The sequence below is a fragment of the Lepidochelys olivacea genome (assembly GCF_965140295.1).
Source record: "Lepidochelys olivacea isolate rLepOli2 genome assembly, chromosome: 19".
Classification (NCBI taxonomy): domain Eukaryota; kingdom Metazoa; phylum Chordata; order Testudines; family Cheloniidae; genus Lepidochelys; species Lepidochelys olivacea.
The window spans coordinates 2,788,843-2,811,276 of NC_140429.1; the positions used below are offsets into that span (position 1 = coordinate 2,788,843).

A 22,434-nucleotide genomic window follows, 5' to 3' on the forward strand; every position below is an offset into this window, starting at 1 on the left:
AAAAAAGAAAACAGTATTTGGAAACCTCTCTCTCTCAGTGCAGCCTTCTGTTTGAAAAAGAGTTTTAAATGTTATTTTACTGGTTTTATGTAGGGGTCACAGTCCCTTAAGTGATTTTTCCTTTGCTCATGCGAACACTATACCTTTTCTCCCAGTGAACACTGTTGCCCCATCCACACACAATCCCTGGCAGTAATTTCACGACATCTGAACTACAGCTGGACAGGAAATCAACCTCCTTAGAATCACGGCTGAGACCATGATAGGGATACATTTGTTCTGACTATCCTCGGACTAATGTGGCTGGTACCCACCTTCAGAAATCCAAGTGGCAATCTCCAATGTCCAGTCTTCACAGTTCAAAGAGTGCCAAGGCTAACTCTAATCCTTGGTCTCCGGCAGGGTGGGAATGCATTTCTACCCCATAAGGCCAGCGCTGTCTCTTGTAACAGACTGAACTCTCCCTTCTTTGCAGCCCCTAAATATCTCATATGCTTTTAATTTAAACAGGATTTCAAAAAGAAAACCCTTTCCTTGCCAGAGAAATTAAATGAACTTCAACACTTGTAAGTGAAAATGGTAGCACTGAAGAGAAAAACCAAGGACTGACTTCTCTATATTTCTAATCTCAAACCATACATGAATTGCTGCTGTTCTTAATCTTGATCTCCATCAAGTAAAATAAAGACAGAGCATCAAGAAAAGATTGCCGAAGGCATTTAACGTATCCGTAGCCTGATGCCACATGATGGCACTGTTTATCAACACACATCAGCTTGCTTTTCAAGGGGTAGATATAAGCATGCAGGTTATGAATGGAAGAAGGAAGAGAACGGAATTTAGGACTAAATGGGAGCGTTCATATCTGGGGTTATAGATTTAAAGAACACAACATTTCAGGGGATATGTAAGTGCTGATCAGAGGTGGAGAAATAAAAGGTGTTTTTCCAATATAATTGGATTCCCCTTAGTTTTATCAAGTATTTAAAAACCTGCAGTAGTTGCAGTTTTAAAAGTAGTATCATGGCTCAGGATTAATCAGGTTAATGTACTTTATGAATATTGGACAACTGCAAAGTTGTACTGACAGGGAAAGGTATTAGCAACTATGTTCTCGTAAAATATGAAGAAAAAACTCCAACACTACACAGGGTTAAAAATCCCTGCAGCAAATCTCACTCACTGCTTATGATGATGGATATTTACTGCAAACATTAAAACACTTTTCTTACTGTATTAATAAAGTTCCAGTTATCTAAAGAGTTTACTAACTCTGGCAGTAACAGTATTTAGGTATCTTATCCTGACGGGCATTAGGTTCTACATCTCTCTCCCCAAAATATTAGTAAACTGTACATAACACTTTGCCACTGAAGTTTCTAAAGCTTAAAATTAATTCTCACTTTTTAATTGGGTTAAAATGAGGTTCTCTTTTGTCCAATTATCAAATACACTAATGTTTAACAGCCAATGGCTTATGTTACAGCTGTAGTAACATCTGGTGTAAATCTGTGTCAATATAAATTGCTTCATCATCTCCTGATAGAATTTGTCCTCCTTTATTCAAAACAAGAAAACAGTGCAACTTACCTTAGATACTTTCTCATTCGAAAACAGTTATCAACACAAGAAAGAAGGAAAGAGACATGCAGAGGCAGGCAGTGAAAATGAACGGATTAAGAGCAGTTCTCCGAAAGCACTAAGCAGAATTCACATGCTCCCGTCCCCAGACGCCTACTGCATTTGTTACCAATTACTAGTGAGGGACCTGTTGGATGCTGCTTCCAAAATCCATTGTGTCATTTTATTGAGGCATAGAACATGAAAATCTCACTCCAAAATCTGCAGAGACTGTTCACAAGAAATTATTTAAAAAGGATGCAGTATGCAAAATACATGTGCCAGAAGTGATAATTATTTTGGACTGCATGGCTAGCCAGTTAATTTAATATACATTGTTCTCAAGTTCTGGCCATTCCACTCTTTTTACAACGGTCAAAAATGAAAAGAAACAGCAACATACTTGACCCTACAAACAAAAGTTAAGTACACAAGACTAACCGGAAGCAAACATGCAGAAAGAGCACAGAATACAAGTCAAAAAACCAAGGGACATGGAAAGCAAAATGATGTCCCCAATTTTTTTTTCTGAAACACAGATTAATTTTCTAGTCTCTTCTCCCTAAGATATTGCACTACACCTACCTCAGTGAGTATGTGAAAGCCTTGCAAGAAGATGACTTGTCTATATTAACCCTCTCCATTCCAATTTTCTTAACAATTTATTACCACCACCCAAGTTGTTTCAGCAGCAACACAAGACAAGAGAGATTTGCCCTGTTCGATTTAATGCATCTGGATTTCCATTTATCATAGTTTCTTCAATGTTGGCCAGATCCTCCAAAGCTATACTGCACCCTTTCTAATACTTCGGCTTCCCTGCAAAAGAACTCAGTTCCACTTGGGTCTCCATCTCTGCTTTGGTTTTGTCCTGGCCTTCTCCTCTTTCTGATTGTATTTTTATTATGTTTCTGTATCTTAAAAAATCCCTTTTAATAATTAACAGTTGCATACGTTTACAAGCCTAGCAATGTTCAGAATCTTAACAATGCATTTAAGATTCAAGAAAAAGCAGACGAACATCATAACATATATCCCAACTGGTATAGAGGGTTTTTTGTTTTGTTTTTTTAAGTGAAGATCATTACCAAATGGTGGTGGCCTTGCAAGATATAAAAAGCCTTAACTAGTCATGTAGGATACTGGGTGATAGAAATCCATGCTTTCTTTTTATTTAGTCTTAAATTGGTCCAGTCAGAAGTAATTCAGAGATGCAGCAACTATCATGCACACTGAGGATTTCTCACCATAGATCTCAGCAGTGAGATTAACTAATTTACATGATCTGCCCATAGTTACCATTGCAGAATTCTGTTATTGATTCCCCTCATGCTAGACCACCACCACCCCCCTTTCCCATCAGAGGCTTAGACTGACATTCTGGAAGAGACCCTCCTGAACTCAACTCTAAGAAATGCATGACTTTTCCTAAAGACCTTTTTTAAAGCGGTTATCAATAAAGTTGGGGGCGGGGGGATAGAGAGAGAAGAAGAGAACAGAGAAGCTAACAAATGAAAAGAAGGAGCACATTTCGCTGTGGAATCTCTCAGCTGTCTTTCCCATTTGTCAGTTCTGACAAGAAATGATGCCAAAAATGTCAACACTCTCTGATTTCAGGCCCTTAAATCATTAAAGTGAATAATTTACAAAAAAATTGATCAAGAACAACTTAGGTCTGTTAAGAGGTTTAAAATGAAGCCGTAAGAACAGATGTTATCTACTGCATAACAAAATAAAATTTATTCTTTCCTCCATTTAATCTGGGTCAACATTCCTTCACTAACAGCACAGTGTTCCGAGGAACATCATCTACATATATCAGAAACAGACGGGAATGTTACATTAAAATGATCAGCGATTACTAAAGAGTGCAGAACAATGCAAGACACGCCTGTTGTAGGACACACTATCAATAGCATATTGCAAGACAGAACAGAGAGCAAACAAAATCAGTAACCCAAGACACAGAACACTTAAGCTACTCTAGAAACTAACAAAAGGGTTTTCACAGGAGGGCTTGTTAGTGCAGCCACCATCTGAGCAGAACAGAGGGAGAAGAAACACTCTTTGAAATCAAAGGGTGCAATCAAGCCGCATGCATTACCTGAGCCTGCGTTTTCTTGATCGCGAGACAGAACGGGAGCGTGAACGGGATTTGGAGAAGGATCGGGAGCGTGATCTCGATCCAGATCTTGAACGAGACGAGCGGGATCCAGATTTTGATTTGTTAGTTTTCGACATCTTTGAAAGCTCCTTTCAGTTACACCTGGTTGATATATGGGGGAAGGAAAATAAAAAACAAGTCAGTGAATAGTTCTAACTGCTTGGTTAGCTTCTCTCTCTGGCAGTTTTGATAGTTCCAGAGACTCATACAGTTGCTGCTGAATCATGAAACCTTTTAATTCCTCTTTGCAAAAAGAAAAACTCTGGAGTGCAAAATTTTTTTAAAAAGAAGCAACGTAGCACAGAAACAGGAAGCAGAAGGAGGCCTCTGTGCTTTTTCAAGCATCCTTTTGCTCCAGATAAGTGAGTTAATTTCACCCCGTCATTACCAATAATTATGGTGTCTGTTTAAAAAAAAAAAAAAAAAGTGAATTAGCTCAGGTTTTCCATAAAGCTTTCTTCTGCTTTACATTTTCGAAAGGAAAAGCAGAGTAAGATGCCACCAGTAAAATAATCATCCTCCAAGATATCCTAATTTCACTCCTTTAGACGCAGATCTGTTCAACCATGAAATGAAGTTCTGGACATCTTACAAGCCTCACTGCTCCAAGTGTGGTTCATGCAGTCCTAGAATCAGTTACAAGAGTGCAACACTCACTGATGAGCCCAGCTGCAGTCCTTCTCAGTATTCACCCAGTGTTTCAAGTACTGACAATAAAGAAGACTATCCCAAAGCATTAAAGGACTTGAAAGAACCACTCGATTATACAGACACTTTATTAAAAAAACGTGAATTTACCTGTGCTAGTTTCAGGAATATACCCGAGAAAAGCCAGACCAACCTCTTTGAAAGAGACCTTAATGCCTACACAATTGTTTCATTTATACCACTACCCAATCCCTACCAGACATACAACCAATAATGAAGAGCCATTGGAAAACGACATGTTGAAGGAAAACTTGTTGGGTAGTCTTGCTGTGGTTTTCCAATGGCTCTTCATTATTGGGTCCTTCCTCAAGATTTGGCTAAAATATAGGTAACAGATATAAAACATCTTAGATTAGGAGAGTAATTTCACGAAATTTATTAAAAATTTGGAACAAATAAACCATGTAAAATTCAGATGTGATATTTTGTATTTAGAACTGATGAACTATTCTTCTTTATCAGTATCTAATTAAGTCACAAAGTCTTGATACGCATTTTTCAGGGCCCAGATATAGATCTTAAGAAGTCTAATCATGCAGGTTATAAATGCCCTCCCTTGCGTACTCATTTCCAAAGAGTACTAGGCATAATTCTAGCGTACCAGTCAGGGTCTACTGCCATTTCTACTTCATAGCTCCAAAGCAGCAGCAGCGAGTCTCATTCCTCACTTTGTTCAGCGACAAAGCAAATCTTTAGAACTCAAATTCTACAGTGCTGCAAAGAATCCACCAACTTTCACTGCTACTGGCTTCAACAAAACTTTCCCACTCAAAGTGAAAATGCTCCAGCCTCTCAGTTACTGAAGGAAAGGAAGAAAGTGCTGTTCCTCAGCGTAAACTCTCTTTATTCATTCCAAGATAGCACTTACTGGGGTGAAAGAAGGGTTAAATGCTAATGCATTTGGATTTCTAAGGGGTCTTCACTGGCAGCGCTTTAACGTGGCTTGTGTAGCCGCGGCATAGCGCTGGGACAGAGGTCTCCCAGCACTCTTTAAAAAAACCACCACCACAAAAAAAACAACCCACCACCTCCACGAGAGGAATAGCTCCCAGCACTGGTGCACTGTCTACACTGGCACTTTACAGCGCTGAAACTTGCAGCATTCGGGGGGTGGGAGGGTTCCACACCCCTGAGCAAACAAGTTCCAGCACTGTAAAGTTCTAGTGTAGACAAGCCCTAAGGAGTCGACATTAGTGCTTGGTGTAAAGCAATTAAATTTTACCTCCAAATGACAGAGCAAAACTGAAAAGAACAAATGCTCCCAGTTTTAGCAAGAAAGCTAGATGGTATTCAATTCATCAAGCCCTAAACTTCACTGGATAATAGAACCAGCACCAAATTATTTAGCATGTAACAGAACATTAAGAAAAGGAGGACTTGTGGCACCTTAGAGACTAACCAATTTATTTGAACATGAGCTTTCATGAGCATATGCATATCCGATGAAGCGAGCTGTAGCTCACGAAAGCTCATGCTCAAATAAATCGGTTAGTCTCTAAGGTGCCACAAGTCCTCCTTTTCTTTTTGCGAATACAGACTAACACGGCTGTTACTCTGAAACCTAACAGGACATTGATTCTCAACTGGTGAAATGCAGACCCCATTAAGAAGCAGAACCTTAATGGGAGCACGACTGGAAAAAGGTACCAAAATGGGATGTGTAATGCAACTTCTGCCTGAAACATGAGCAGAAATTTTGGATCGGTTTCAACACATACTCCTGCCTCTTTGGTTTTCCTCAATTCTTTTCCCACTTGCCTTCCACACCCTACTTTAGAATTCTGATGTATTAAGAGGTTTTAGAGCAGGGGCCTAAGAGAACAAACAAGCAAGAAAGAACCAGTCAGGTTTCTGGGGAAACACTGGAAAATATTTGCATTCATAAAACAAGTCTGACAACATTCTCTCCATGATATTTTGTTTGCCATTCAAATAAATCCATATCAGGAAATTCCCCACATCAGGAATCAGCTGTTCCCCCACCCCTAACAACTTAAAACAATAAGATTTGGGTACAGATGGCAGCAAAGAAAACACAAGCGCTGTTTGATCACTCATGCAGTTTCCTTATTATAAATGTGAAATTGGTGCACGTAGAACCTAATGAGAGTACAGTGGCAAAATATATGTATTCATTATATCCTTATCTTGCAATCTGAGACAGCAAGGCAGAACTCCTCCATGTTAACTAATTCTTATATGAAATTTAGCATGCAAAGCCCTTTACAGCAAAAAGAGAGACAGCTTCTGAGGCTGTCACTGGTATTTTAAGGAAACATGACCTTAATTTAAATCTGAGTATTAGAAAGATGATTTGCTACTAACTTTCCTTTTATTTTAGGCCCTGATCTATTATATTCACTTCTTCAAAATGCCATAGGCAGGCCAGTTTCAGACACTAGGTAATGTGAATTGTGTTTTTTTTACTACCTGGTTGTATTCTGTAGTCCCCAATCAGTTACAAATCCTCTACCATTAAGCCTGCACTGCTTCCATAAAAGGTGAACTGCCAACACACAGACACACAAAATTGTTCTCTTTGTTTCTTTAGGATACATAACCTAAAGCTTATTGTAAAATAGATATTCCGCTTTTTTTTTTTATTATTATTATTAAACATTAGTAATTCAGGTTTTGCCTATTCAAGGGAATGAACTGCTATGTGAGCAGCAGGCAGGCTCGGTGCCGACGTTCTTGTCAGCACCGGGGGAGAGTGTGCTGTCCGTACCAGGTCTATTTTTGGTGCCGAAGGGACCAGTGCCAAGGAGATCTTCCCTGCACTGGAAGTCAGGTCCCTGCCTCTGTGCTCCACGAGAGCCATGGCTTAGGTGCTGGAATGGTCGGAGGTGCCTACCTTCGGTGCTGACAGCACTGAGGGTAAGGATCTCGCAGGAGACCCTTTACCCTTGTGAAAGTCTCTGCTCAGAGACAGTTGGGCTTCTTGCCTCTCTGCCTGAGAGGGTGAAGCCATGCTCCCAATTGGTTCAGCCCTGGCCAGGGAGAGGGTTTGACAGGGCCCGTCTCCAGAGGTGGCTGCAGAGATTTCTGCTTGAGAAGCATTTTCAGCCACAGGTCCCTGTCACGACAAGCCCTGGTTTTGAGGCTCGTGCAATGGACACACTTAGCAGAGACATGTGTCTCGCTGAGGCACTTCACACAACGTGAGTGTCCATCGGACCTTGGCATAGAGTCCTGACAGGAAGCACGTTTCTTAAATTCTGAAGTCCCTGGCATTATTGAACTTGGAGTGCAGGGGGAGAGTGTCTCTGCAGTAGACAAGCTTGAAAAAAAAGGGGGGGAGGGGTTTGGTTTGTTGTTTTAAACTAAGTAACTATTCTAAGGGAAGGGAAACAACTGGGATGTTACTAACTCACTCTTTATATATTCTTTGTAATTGTTTCCTTCAGAGACCAGGGAAGAGGATCAGCACTGCCCAGAGTCCCATCTTCAGCCGAGGACAATCGAGAAGGAACTGAGGGGGGCGCAGGACGTGCGCAGTCAGGCAGACTCTAACAAGACCGCGAGACAGCAGCTGAGCGCATGCATCGCAACCACGCACTGCTACCGAAGATCTCCAATCAACGGCGCCGGGATGCACCATCACCTGGAATGGAGCGCCCACAGGGATAGCACTCGAAGAATCCAGATTTCTTGACTTCTAATGTTATCTTAGATTCTTTTTGTGACTACCTGATCTGTTCTCCTAATTTCCTCTGCCTAGGGGAGATTACATAATTCAATGGACTGCTGTAAATATTAGTGCCAAATTCTATCTTCTGATATCTGCAATTCAGACCCTCTGGTTCCAATGGGACATGCATGTGCATATTCCAGGGCAAAAAATGGCTCAATGTTTGCAAAATGTGTTGTAACCGCTTACTGCTGACTTTTAAAAAATTCTTTACACTGCATCTTCATTTTTCTAGAGTAACAGCAGGGGTACAACACACTACAGTTATAACTAGGAAGATTTTGCATTTTGAAAAAGGAGTTTTGCCTTTCCTGACATGTCCATCTGAAACAGAGTCAACTTTAAACAATAAGCTTTTCTGTCCATTTTGGAAAGTGACAGATGGAGACTTAAATCCAGATTCCTCATCTGGCACATCTAGAAATATACATACCAGAAAAGTATTTACGGTTAGAATGCTTGGGATACAGGGATGGAAAATATTGGGAAAGTAAACAGAGATACAAGGAACAGATTATAGGATCAGTTTCCCCAAGCAAAACCTCTCATGGACAGTGGCAGCTGTCTCCGTAATTTCAATATAAAAAGTAATGTAATCACTTGGAATTTCTTTATAAGTGTTACCAGTAACATTTTAAGATTATCTCTTTCTAAACTCTGTGTTGGCCCATAGATATTCAAGCTGGATCTCAGGACAGGCTGGCATCACCTGCTTACTTCATTTATGGTAAAAACATGTGGAAATAATGGTAGCATAACCTGATCTTGTCAGAGGAAAAGCTCCCTACCATGCTCCATTAATTGCTTTAGCTATAAAATATGAGAGCACAACATGCCAATCCTTAATTACAATAATGGATAATTGTATTACTTAAAATTTATGCATGCAGTCTCTTCTACAAATGTATTTAGTCAGCTGCCACCATTAAACTATATATGTGTTTACATTTGTGAAGAAATGTTTGTCCCTCGAAGCATATGTTAAAACATTAACCAACTAGAAAAAATAAAACCACCATGTTATTTACTATTCAGTTTTAAATTACGCAATGCCCTATATCAGTAACATACAAAACCTAGCTCTAAACCCTCATGAATTTGGGACACGAAAATGTGTGTTTTGGAAGACAGTGAAAATTACATCACTACACCACTAGATTATGTTGACTCAGTAAGATTATAACTGCCATCCAGAACATTTCCTAAAAAAATTCAATCAAATACCTGCCTCCCAAGGTCACCAAATAGACATCTTAATTGCAACTACATCCATTAATGCGTAAGGAGTCAATCTCTGTTACACCGCTCTACTGTGATATGTTGCCAATGCTCATAGTATTTATTCAGTCATAGGTTTTCATTGCTGAAAGCCACCTGAAAAGTTTTATAAATCCTTATTCTTTGGCCTGTGTTTAACTTTTTTTTAACAAGTTTTTTTTTTAACAAGTTTCATATCCACGTTTATTTATTTTCAGTAATTTTCTCCATAATCGTCTGAACTAGCAATGTTTAATGTAACTGAGTATGAGCAATTTATCAATATATCCTTAGAACAAGACAAGCCACACCCTAGAAGTAGACTATTACTGTATGGTACTTAAATAGGGTCGTTAATACCAAAGTACTTACTAATCAGTACTTGGTTGCAGTTTAAAATACAACAGCACACTGATTGTACAATCCAAAGGCTCTTTGAGACACGGTGTTAATGCAGAAAATATTAAAATGAATAGGAGTGGTGAGGAAAAGAGAAATTAGAGGTTCTTAACCCCGAAACTAAAATTCTGAAAGAAAAACCTCTTATGTTATGTGCCTTATAGCAGATGTTAATAAAATTTAAAGATGTTCCGTTACAAATTATGTTATGAAAACAGATTTTACTCAGTGTTGTAAACGAACATAAAACTAGACTAAAAAGTATTTTGCCAGGGCTAAAATAAAAAATACCCAAAAGCTATTAATGAAAGGACAACCATTACATGCCATTAAGCATGCAAGAACTGAACCTTCTACAAAAATATCCAAATAATTAAGTCTCCTTCCCATCTATCGTTAGCAGCCAGTTAAATATTCATTAGAGCTGCTGCAAGAAAAATTCACAATTTGCAGAATCAGCTTTTGTGTCTTTGAACCTACTTTGGCTTTGAAAACTCACAATACAAAAACAAAGCCCTGGTGAAAGAATCTGTTTATAGTCTTGAGACTCCCTGAAAAATCTGCTCTTCTTAGGCAAATGGAACAAAGATTAATAGCAGCTTTGGGATGTCACTGGGTTCTTTCTTTTCACCCTAGGGTGGCAAAGAACAATAATACCGTGACTTTACAGCATATACAGACTGATGTTATTAGGGAATCGCCTCTTCCTGGAAGGACTAACAAGTTATGATCTGGGTTGCAGAGTGGTAGCCGTGTTAGTCTGTATCAGCAAAAAGAATGAGGAGTACTTGTGGCACCTTAGAGACTAATACATTTATTTGGGCATGAGCTTTCGTGGGCTAAAACCCTCTTCACTGGATGCATGCAGTGGAAAATACAGTAGGAAGATAGATAGATATATATAAACACAGCGAACATGAAAAAATGGGTGTTTATTTTTATAGTTCAATGGCTCTAAATTTTTCAAATCAGAAAACAAGCATGGAGTGGGTTTTTTTTCAAACTGATTATTCAACTGGGTGTTTGCAAAACAAATATTTAGTCATAATTCTTTCAGTCTTAATTATTTTTCATTATACCATGGGGAGAAGAACATATATTGCAGTGGAGATTATTGCAGCGGAGATTATTGCAGCAAAGTAACATGTGAGATACGATTATATATATATTTTTAACGTGCGATATCACAAGTTGTCCTTGTAGTACAAGAAATTAAGATGCTTAAAAACTACCATCTAAATACCTAAAAATTGTGAGAAAAGATGTTATGACATAAAACAGTGCATTTAAAACTTTTGTGCATAAGAAACTGATTTATAAACTGGGCTCCTCAGTAATATACCTGAAATGTGTGCACTATATTACTACTTCTGGGCAGTGGGAAACAGGCAAATAGTTTAAAGTTAAGAGTAATGTTAACTGAATATGGAAAATTGGTCAAGTTAACACAAGGTTCAGTAACCTTTTTGTGGATCTGGTTAAAATAGTAAAACTTGCTGTATGAGACCAGAAAGAAAAAAAAGGAATTACATAGCTAAAACCCTATTCTTTCTTCAACTGCTATTTATATAAGCTAAATACTTCTATTTTTAATCAGCAGAGAAGAAATAATTCTGTCTGCTGCTTGTGTCCATTTAAAGTGAATTCCAATGGATTGACTTGAAATGTTTTCATTTCCAGTTGGTTTTTTTTTGAGTCCAAAGTATGTGGGATACTCCATCAACCATGGTCACCAACATAGTTTTCAGGAACAACATGATGGCAGTCACAGAATCAGCACTATACAAAGTGGGTCATGCCCAAGAACAGATGAAGTTACCAAGCGAGAAGTTACTTTAGTTTCTTCATTTTAAAAATGACATGCTCTGCCTCCCCCTTCCAAGAAAAACTGGTAATGGCAAATCTATTGACAATAGTTATCATATTCTGTACTGTAAGGCATATGGAAATATACATTTTCCTCTCTGGATGCTGAAAAATACAGCAGTAAAAGATCACAGATGAGAAGCATTATCAGCAAAGTAGGAAAGCCCCAAATGACAGCCACTTTTCAATGAGAGAATACTTGTGAAAGGACAGTTTTTACATAAAAATTAAAAGAAAAAAATCTTTATAAAATAATTACGTTGAGACACTGGCAGCTTTTCAAATGGCCATTAGCCAAATGTGGACCAAAGATTAAAGGACCAAACTCAAAATACAGTGGAAACGAAGGATGTAAGTAAAATATAATAATGGAAGGAATTAAACAGTCACAGGGCTTAAAAAGATATTAAAGGCCACAAAAGATGGTCCATGTTGCACCTTGAACAATTAAATCTTTAGTGGTGTTCATATAACAAAACTAACAAGAAGCTATGGCCTGGTCTGCACTAAAAAGTTAGGTTGACCCACATATCACTCAGGAACGTGAACAAATACCCAAGTGGTTTAGTTAAACCAACCTAACTCCTGGTGTAGAGAGCGTGACAGGTTGACGGAAGAATTTTTCCTCCGACCTAGCCACTGCCTCTTGGGCAAGTGGAGTACCTATGTTGACGGGAAAAGCCCTCCCACTGGCGTAGGTAGCACCTACACTGAAACAGCTGCAGCTACACTACTGTAGCATTTCAAGAGCAGACAAGCCATGAGTTCTCCAAAGAGGTTACCCTACTTATGGGTCATTTTTAGCAACCTCAGGACTGTTTTCCATTAATTTACAGTACAGTATTTCAAGAACTATAATTAAGTGTATAAATAGCTGTAAAATATATTTATAAAACATTTTATAGTAGTAAGAATATTTCAATGAAATTAATTGTTGAAGAGGATTAGCACCAGTAGAATGCAAGGCCTTTACAAAAGCTCTCATCCCAATAGTCAATACTGCAATAATTTCAGAAAGTCTCAAGTAATATATGCCACTTCTACAGAGTAAATGAAACAGTTAAAAACTGACAAGAACACAAGTGAAAATGGCTGGTACCCTAACTGTCCCAAGTGCAAGCATACTGCACTATGCAATAAAGGAACTGACAACTAGCCAAAAAAAGAGCTTACCATTTAGACTCAGAAAACTGACATTCTGTAAGAGATTTTTCCCCAATCTCTCTTGGAGGCAACACCTGATGTGTCCAATTTCTGCATTTTAGATATCTATCATATCAGCCTGGTAACACTGTAATTACGTTTTTACAATCCCATAACAATGGAAAATTTAAACAAAAACACACTCTCAGTGTACCCACTATTAAAATTATAATCAACTCAAAAAATCTGTTACACTATTTTAAAAACTGTGACATGAATAAATTTTATGTCCTAGCCATGATGAATTTACTGCCTTCCACAAAAGTGGAAGTTATGCAACAGTTCAAATTGTAATCTGAGGGGTAAAGCTGGGTCTCTGAAGACAACTGCATCATCCTGATGTATTTTATAGGATACCTTCTTAATGTCAGAATAGTTGGAAAGACAAAGTGTTTTATCATCTGGTATCATCATTTCACTAATTTAATACAAAATGTACAAGTTGGAAGTGCCCTCCACAGACATTAGCTAAGATGCAGTGAGGCAGAGATTCCTGAACATTTACAATACAAGTGACAAAATATTAACATGGAAGCTCAACTGCATGCATGAAGGTAGAAAGCAGGAAGAGATTCATTTCAAAAGAACAGAAGGGCTGATACTCCCTCTACTTGTGAAATTCTCTTTAAGGTTTTACATGCTGGAGTGGGATGGAAGAACAGTAATTTCTGGCATCCCTTTTTCTGGATTATATTAGCTACAATAAGCACCCGTAAAGTCCAGGGTTCACTTCAAAGCAATTGCTAAAATGCACTCCAACATCCACTCTGGCATATATGCAGATAGCTTCCAATTGGGTTAAATTACTGTGTAGTCTATTTTGACTCAATAAACAAAGCTTACAGAAGTAAAAAGAAAAGTTTGACAAATTACTCCAAGTCTCTACCTAGAATGGTCCTCGAAGAATAAGGATAATACTCTGCACTTCCTAAAACTATACATTTTCAAAGCTCTTTCTGTTAATAAGGACTTGAATCTATTTTTCTTTCTCCCCCCATTTTTAAAATTCACTTTAAATTTTAATATCTACAACAAGGGTAATAAATAGGCAACTGTGGGTCAAATGTGGACCACCAGATTTTCAAAGGACCCCAAAATTTTTTTATTTAGTATTATGTTTTAAAATTATTTTCTCTGGAGTCTGAACCTTGACTATACCATGACCAAGAAATTTGGATTTTGAAAAAAAAAATAACTGACTGCCCCAATCTACAAAATGCTAGACTCACACACCAGGGAGCCAGCCTTAATGAAGTCCTGATAACAAAGACTACTTTTTATCCAGCATAAAACCACGTTTTAGAGGGTCTGAAAACACTATCAGCTCCTCAGACTACTACTGACCACTTGGAGAAAACACTACTCTCCCTCATCCCAGGATTAGGTATAGGAACACGACCATGCTTAGATTAGGAAGATGTTACACTTTCAACTGTTCGGAGATTTTAAATTTATGCTTCTCTTTCATGCAGAAGATCATAAAGTGGCCTGAAGATCACAAAACAGGATCTTAAAAAAGCTGAATATTGTTTGTTTCATCAAACTAAATATTTTTAGGGGATTTTTTTTTTTTTGTTATCACCATGAGTCTACTTTGGTCTACAACATTTACTAGTTAGTCATTCTTTTGTTTGGTTAAAGTGCCAAAAACTCTCCTCCCTGTAAAGTTTTTTTGGTTGCTTCTTTGACCGTCAATGTAACTGCACGCAATAAAAACAGAAAACAGAACTCATTCCTAGCAAGTGAGCTGGCTCCTAGATATAGCTCTTTTTAAACAGCCTCTGGACTCAAAGGGTTAAAACAGAAGAGCAAGGCAGATTCCTCTCACCTCACCATGGTAACATTGCATTTGTAAGCTTGGAACAGCTCAGCCTAGAGTTCTGTCCTAAAGGAGTTAAATGATTTATTTACTGAGATTGCCTCTGAACTTTATAGTATGAAAATCCTAAGAATATAAATAATTCTCTCTCTCCCATTCCTTGTAGAAACTTGAAATAAATTCTCAGATGTTTGACGGAGGCAACATTTAAAAGGAATTTATTTACTGTGAGACAAGACTCCTGAAGATTACTCTGGTTCTAATGGAAAGAGTTACCTTTAAACGGAAGAGAGGGATTAACTCAAAATGGCCCTGGCTGCACACCTACCTTATTGTTCAGACTTCTTGATTGGATGGGGGGAATCCACCTAAAGGAAACATGCACAATGCCTCACATGGCTGATTGAGGAGAGCAGCTCAGGAAGTGGGCAGAAAATGAAAACGTGCCTGGCCCTGCGAGTGGAGAGTGCAGCAGAAGCCTGTTACACATTGCAAAGAGAGCTATGGAGGCTCCTCTTTAGTAATAAGCCTGAGAGAGGTCACATTTCCTTCCTGCTTTCAGTCCTGACTGACACTTCAACCTCCGCCCCCTTCCACATTTAAAGGGCCAGGACTATTTTCCTCCATTGCAAAGTAGGTCTCATCCAGCAGCAGAAAAAAAGTTTTGGTGATCCTGCCTGAGCTGTTGCAGAGAGCAAGGCCGGAGCATGACTTGTGTGTGCACTTGGAACTGTTTTCATACAGAGGGAGCCGGTTTGACAGCCAATTTTCAACCAAAGCTGTTGGTTCTGTCTGGAAACCAGTCTGCAACCTTGTGTTAAAGCTGTTAAGTGTTGAAATAATCTTTCCAAATGATGGTTTAGTGAGTCCGATATCTAGGAACAGAACACAGTCCAAAGCTATCTTTCAGAGTCAAACTTTAAGGCAGTTCTACTGATGGATTGTAACTATTTCAATAGAAGAACACAAATAGGAGCAGAAGCTTTACATCCACATGCTGGGCAGCCTCAATAATCCACAGTCCAGTTAAAATATTAATGAGTTAAAATACTACTGCCATACTGCGGAAATCTTAAAACAAACCTTTATTAAAATAAAATTATATACCATGAACTTTTTGACATTTCATTTCTGATTACATAATCATTTCTGATAATCAGTGCTGATTATTGTAGAAAGATGTTTAATACACAGACCTTGGCTTACTGGTTTCTAAAGTACCACACACCCTTAAGGTGCTGTACGAACAGCAACCACCACTAAATCAACTTGGAATATAAACTGCTTGGTCTTTTTAGTTAGTTTAGTAAATTAATTCATATTTCAGTGGTTTAAAACATAACAGTTTCTTCCACAGTGAAGATACAAAATAATGACTCTGACACTACTAAAAGAATCAGAGTAGTGAGCTAACAGGAACTAACCAGCTTATTGGTCTAGTTGGTTCATGAGTACTTCACATTCTCCAAGTATTAGTAGCAGCATGTTCTGTTATACTATGTGATCTGTAGATCACAGAACGCTGCTGTTCCACCTTAGAGAGGTAGCGGAAATATGCTCAGATGAACATAAATATGTGGACATCAGCTTGCTCTACCTCAAATGCAGTCAGCACCATCTACAATGCACTGCGATAGCTGCACAAGATCAGCAACGAGGTGAAGAGCAGCTGGTTGAAGCTAAACTTGGGCAAAATGGAGCAGATACTGGTGGAGAAAGGAAGCACTCCAAAGAACTAGCTGCTACTACCAACATATCGCTCTCCTTGATGGCATCTAGCCTGATTAAGATGGTCCACAGCCGCTGGATCCTCAATGCTTCAAATGAGAACATTTCTTAGACTACATCATGTACTTGTTGACAAATTTGATCGTCTTGTAGTTTGCATATTTCTATAGCATCTACAGTTGTTAGACCTCAATAAAATGTGCTCACTCCAAGTTAGCTATAGTTCTCAAGTGTAAAAACATGTGTCTGAAGAGAGTTAGGAGTTTTTAGTAATTTTGGCTAAATATTCTGTAGCAAGGTTAAGGGTGTTAAACATCTGAAACCAGAGTTCTTTTATCCACAAGCCAAGCACCCTTATAAATCAAGCAGATGCAAAGCAGATTCCCTGTCACATCTATCCATTTGGTCTCCACCTTAACTACAGAAACTAAGATTATACAGGCTACTAGAAGCCTTTGATTGCTCTGTCACCTGAAAAAGGAAAGAAGTCAGTTTTTTCTTGTGATGGTTACAGAGTATTGGTTTTAAAGGTGAAACACTGATGCTGTATTTTATTAAATACAAACATTCTGATAAAGATGGCTGAGAAATTCCACACTAGAAGGCCAAGGCTCAAACAAAAATGCAGCATGGTCAAGTTCTGGCAGTGCTTCCCTGCACTTTGCAGTGTTGATGAAAGGTGTTCTCTCTTTTAGCTAGTGGCGCAGGGAAAATGAGAAGTTCCTAAATGAGAGATGATGCATTTCCAGTAGCACAATTTTAAAATCAAGTAATCTTGCTAAAAACTAGATAGCACTGCTAAATTAACAAAACTGCTGTGATTTCCTGATTTTAAGGTACACGTCACAGAAAGGTGCTCCCCTCTAAATTATCACAGATTACAAATAAAGAAAACCCCCAGAAACAAGCCATTTAACTATCTTTTTTAAAACTTCAAGTAAAATTTTTATTCTATGTACGAATTGCACTGCTTTGTCTTTTTTTGCAGAAGTTCCTTGGATCTGGTCAAAATATTATTTGCTTGACGTGTTGAAAAGAATTCTTGTTCTCCCGCCCTCAGGCAAAAAATCTGAACTAGATACTTCCTGCATAAATGGAAAATAAAATAAGGACACATTTATGGACTTACCCAGGGGCCAAGTGAGAGTGGAGTAGCAGTATCTCCAAAAGTCATTCCTTTTGGGTTCCGTGTAAATGCTTGCAAGCAGCAGCACTTAGAAGGAAATATTTCAGATATGTCTTTGCATCACTGAGTTCAGGATAATCAATCCAGCCTTACTTAGTCACTGGCTTTCCAGGGACTAACATGCAGCTTAGTTGTTGAGTTCAATTACTGCATCTGATTCATCTATTTCCATATTAAGACACTTCTGCAAATAATTGAAAGCAAAATGTGTACAGCTACCATATCAAAGCATTAGTGTATGTATACACACAAAATGTGGGTAAAATGCATTTAAATTAGCTTGTATTTAGGCAAGGTTATTTTACCTTTTTGTTCTGTGTAGTCCTTGCTATTCTGCAGAAGATATGAAAAAGCCATCAGCTAAAGCCTGCTTTTCACTGGGTGCTGTGAGTACTGCTAAACTAAAGGCAACGCAAGGTCATCTTTTTTGAAATCATGAGTTGCATCCAGAAATTCTCGGTACTGTGAAATTCAGATGGCAACAATCTGCTGTTGGAACAAACTTTCTTTTCAAAGCTCTCTCCTGCTAAGGCTTTATATGGAAAATTACATCAGAGTTTTCCGGAACTATGGAAATTTCACTTGGTGCTCAGAACTGGAGCAGACTCTTAGAATTTGGCTTCTCAGATAAGTAGTAAAACACTATAGCACTTGCTTTTGTCTCCATCCTAACAGCAAAGTTCCACGTATCAAGCTCAACTTCATTTCACACATTAACCAAAAGCACACACTGGGGGCTCTTGCTTGCACAAGAAATGTATTTGGAGAGCAGGCAAACATAAGCTGGTCACAGTGCTGTGTGCAGGTCTAATACTATTTTCATTGACAATGCAAAGGATCCTGAACTATACACATTTAGTACAGCACCACTAAAATGTTGCCACCTCAGAGATGGCAGGGAGACAAGCAGAGCTCTGCAGGGTACACAAGAGTGAAACAGGGACAAATTTTGGCCAAGAGCTATGAAACAAAACCTTGTTCTCACAAAAATGCCATAGGGTCTTGAACACCCATGAAGAAGAAGCAGCAAAACTTGTTTTCTAAGGCCTTGTCCCAGAGTTGCCCTCCACCGCATAGTTAAGTGAATGAAACTCAGTTAATCTATCACGGAAGGATGAAGGCCAGAGTCAATCCTACTGCGATTGAACATGAGGTCTCAAGGTTACTGCATAGGAAAAGCTGTGGGCAAGCTTTCTGCAGACCACAGATAGCTATTTCTGTACTTTATTAAAAACTAGAACAAAAATTAGGGTAGCCATCTGCTAAAAAATAGCTAATTTGGAAAATGTTAAACATACTATTTTAATGATGATGATGATGAAAATAATACTAAGTACGTCTATATATTTCAAAGTGCTTTACAATGGAGGACAAGGGTTAATATTCCCATTTTACAGATTAAAGAGGGAGGCAGAGAGAAGTCATGGAAATTGCCTAAGGCTGTAACAGATGGTGAATGTCAGATCCAAAAACAGAACATGGGGTCCTGACTCCCAGTTTGTAACTTGCCTGTGTCCCTCCACATGTGTAAGAAACAGAGAGAACAATACCCTCCCTTATCAAAATTTTATCATGACAAGTCAAAAAATTATCCTTTGATACACAAGCTGCACTGTATTGAAAACCACCTGCTTTTAACTGTGTGCAGCTGACAGAATTAACCTTTCTGAGCAATGAAGATGTTGGGACAAGTCAAACTGGATGTGAGGCTCTGTTTCACATTTCGTAATTTAATCAGGGATTTTATTTCCTTTGGTGACTCAGCTCACAAATAAGGACCTTTGTTTGCAGGCAACCATGGCATTCAAACTAAAAAAGACGGAAGGGGGAGCTTCAGTTGAGCCACTAATCAGGACTTGTTGGCACAGACTGCAGAGATCTGGTAGTGCAATATGTACACACTGTAAGGGAGGTTAATATTTTACAAGTGTTGAACTTTGGGACTGAACTCAAACAGCTGAAGATTTTTTCAGTGCTAAAATTAAATCCTTCTTTACAATGAAATCCTTTAAAAGCTTTGTGGTTCAGACATCCCCACTCATTGTAGCTATTCTCTCTCCCCTACCTTTTTTAAGTTTGTGGTTGAACTATCTTGATGCCCTTCCTTGCTAAGAGGTATCCATTTTAATGGCATGAACATTGCTCTTTCACAAAATTCATAGCTCATGGCAGAGCAGGTTAATACAACTGAACAGCCAGCAACTAGTGTTTCTCCATGATTTTCAGTCTAAGAGAAAGGCAAGTTGTTGGTGGGAGTAAACACTTCAAAACTAATTAAGCCCTGCTGTGGTTTAATACCATTTTAAAGATGTTTGGCATTAACAAAAAATACTTTCCCCAGCTCTTATTCTCCATGTGGTTCAATTTGACCTCATTTTTGGACAGTTTCCAGTAACCCAGTGAATTTTCCACTGTCAAGAAGTTATTACTGCTATGCACTCCCATTAGTTGCCAATGTTTTTAGACTAATTATTCCAAATATCCTTTGCACCTAATTTACTGGTTTTTGTATTTGGCTTTTCAAAGAGCAGCCACTTCAAGTAAATTTGAAGATATGAAGCATTAACACAATAACTGACATGGTTCTATAAGGGGAAAAAAATACTAGATGCTACTCTGACTCAAGTTTATGACACAATGCCCAAATAAGGCCCACGGAAGGGAAAACATGGACTTTAACCCAGCAAATATTGACGGGTTGTAAGTACTCAAACAAGCATTAAAAACATTTATGAAAAAAGATTTTAGGTATCTGTTCTTTCTGGGACACTTAAGGTCATTCTGCAGAATGGGTTCATACCTTGTAAAGCAGTAGCAAATAAGACCAGGAAGTACAAAATCAGCAGAGTACACTCCCAATCCAGTAACTAGAGGAGTTGCAGAATTTCCTTTTTATACTGATTAAGAGAATACAGGTTCAAAGGTATTACATATTGCCTTGCTTGCACAGCAACAATGCTGGTGAGCAAAACAAACTCAATTTACAGAGTCAGAGCTTAAACTGAGGCAGCAATGCTAAAACTATAAAGCCCTGCTGCTATAAGGTATAGTCCAAGTCTCAAAGAGAGGCACTCCCTTTCCCTCCCCCACAAGAGACGTTAGGTCTTAATTTTGTAATAAACCTACCTTGTTGCTGGAACACGCACTCACACCTTCCACCCCTCAACAGTAACCTGTCACTGTTTCAGCTTCTTCAATTATGAAATCAGGAAACAATTCTGCACAAAAAAGAAACTGTGTTGAAGCAGCGGTATATTTAAGCTACACACCATTGGTTTTATTTTAAGGGAACCAGTTTTATACACAAAACTATGGGTTTTATCATTATCAGCTTAAATCTGGGAATTGGTCACCTTCTGAGAAAGGAATTTGGAAAGTCAATCCATTTACCTTCACCCAGCCACTATTTTTTCTCCCTTCTAATTAGGGTAACCAGACAGCAAATTTGAAAAATCAGGACGGGGGTAGAGGGTAAGAGGTGCCTATAGAGGAAAATGCCCCAAATATCAGGACTGTCCCTGTAAAATAGGGACATCTGGTCACCCTACTTCTAATCCCAAACTCCAAGCTAACAACTGTGTCAGTGATCAAGTAGTCACTTCTACTATCCCCAACAAGAGAGTGCAATCAAAGACAGCTTGAATTCTGGCACCTACTGTAGATACACCCTCCCTTTCTAGGTTTCAGAGTAGCAGCCATGTTAGTCTGTATCTGCAAAAAGAACAGGAGTACTTGAGAGACTTAGAGACTAAAATTTATTTGAGCATAAGCTTTCATGGGCTACAGCCCACTTCATTGGATGCATACAATGGAACATATAGTAAGAAGATATATATACACATACATAGGCAGAACATGAAAAGGTGGAGTAAGAGGCGAATTAATTAAGATGAGCTATTATCAGCAGGAGAAAAAAAACTTTTGTAGTTTATCTATTTCCCCATGTTAAGTATCCTCACACCTTGTCAACTGTCTAAATGGGCCATCTTGATGATCACTACAAAAGTTTTTTCTTCTCCTACTGATAATAGCTCATCTTAATTAATTAGCCTCTTACTCCACCTTTTCATGTTGTGTGTGTGTGTGTGTATCTATATATCTCTATATATCTTCTTACTACATGTTCCTCCCTTTCTAGACCAATGTTCATATTTTGTCTTCAAACAGAATTGTAACTTGGTCTGCATTAACAGAGTGCTCATAAACTGTGCTAGAATCTTGTTTGAGCTGAGGAAGAAGTGTGCTGCATGGTTCTGGCCAGCACAGTGAAGTATCGGATTTTTAAAATCCTTGTTCACACTGAAGCACCAAACTAAGCTGGCTACAACAATGTGTGAAAATGCTTGTAACTAGCATGGTCTGTGTCTCAGCAGGAACAGTCCCCACTGCACTCCCAGCTGCTACCCTATGGACCAAGGAGTGGCCGTCCAACATCACTCACTGCTTCAGGCATAAGAAATTGTGGCAATTATAGCCAGGCGCGCCACTTTCAGACTGTTGCTATTTTCACCGCAAAATAAAATTAACATTGGGTTTAAACCAAAGCAGGTGGACAGAGTATTATGTACAAATTTAATAGATATTTCAAATAGAATGTTTATAAAGAGTCTTAAAGATAAAACACACTGTATGCAGTAAGCATTAACAAATGGGGAAAAGAGCCAGCCTGACTCTGCACTTCTCAAATCTCTCCAGGTGTGCTGTAAAGGGGACGTGTATCTCTTGGGAAAGCAAAAACACAAGATGCACCACACTTGATCACTACCACAGCCATATTCATCCGTGGAGTGGCA

The 22,434-nt window shown here is 38.6% G+C and overlaps 1 protein-coding gene across 5 annotated transcripts in view; it reads right to left on the reverse strand.

The window, feature by feature from the left end:
- THRAP3 (thyroid hormone receptor associated protein 3) overlaps positions 1-22,434 on the reverse strand; it is a 69,855-nt gene that overhangs the window by 18,576 nt on the left and 28,845 nt on the right. For 3 of the 5 annotated variants that reach the window (XM_084652460.1, XM_084652463.1, XM_084652464.1), the window contains 2 exons: positions 20,768-20,859; positions 3,725-3,886 (listed from right to left, as the gene is read on the reverse strand). In XM_084652460.1, coding sequence (XP_084508586.1) covers positions 3,725-3,861 — 137 coding nt within the window. In that variant the 5' untranslated portion in view covers positions 3,862-3,886; positions 20,768-20,859. Of the gene's footprint in view, positions 1-3,724; positions 3,887-15,055; positions 15,235-17,584; positions 17,826-20,767; positions 20,860-22,434 lie in introns of those variants that run through there. The other 2 variants (XM_084652462.1, XM_084652461.1) reach the window with 2 other exon arrangements.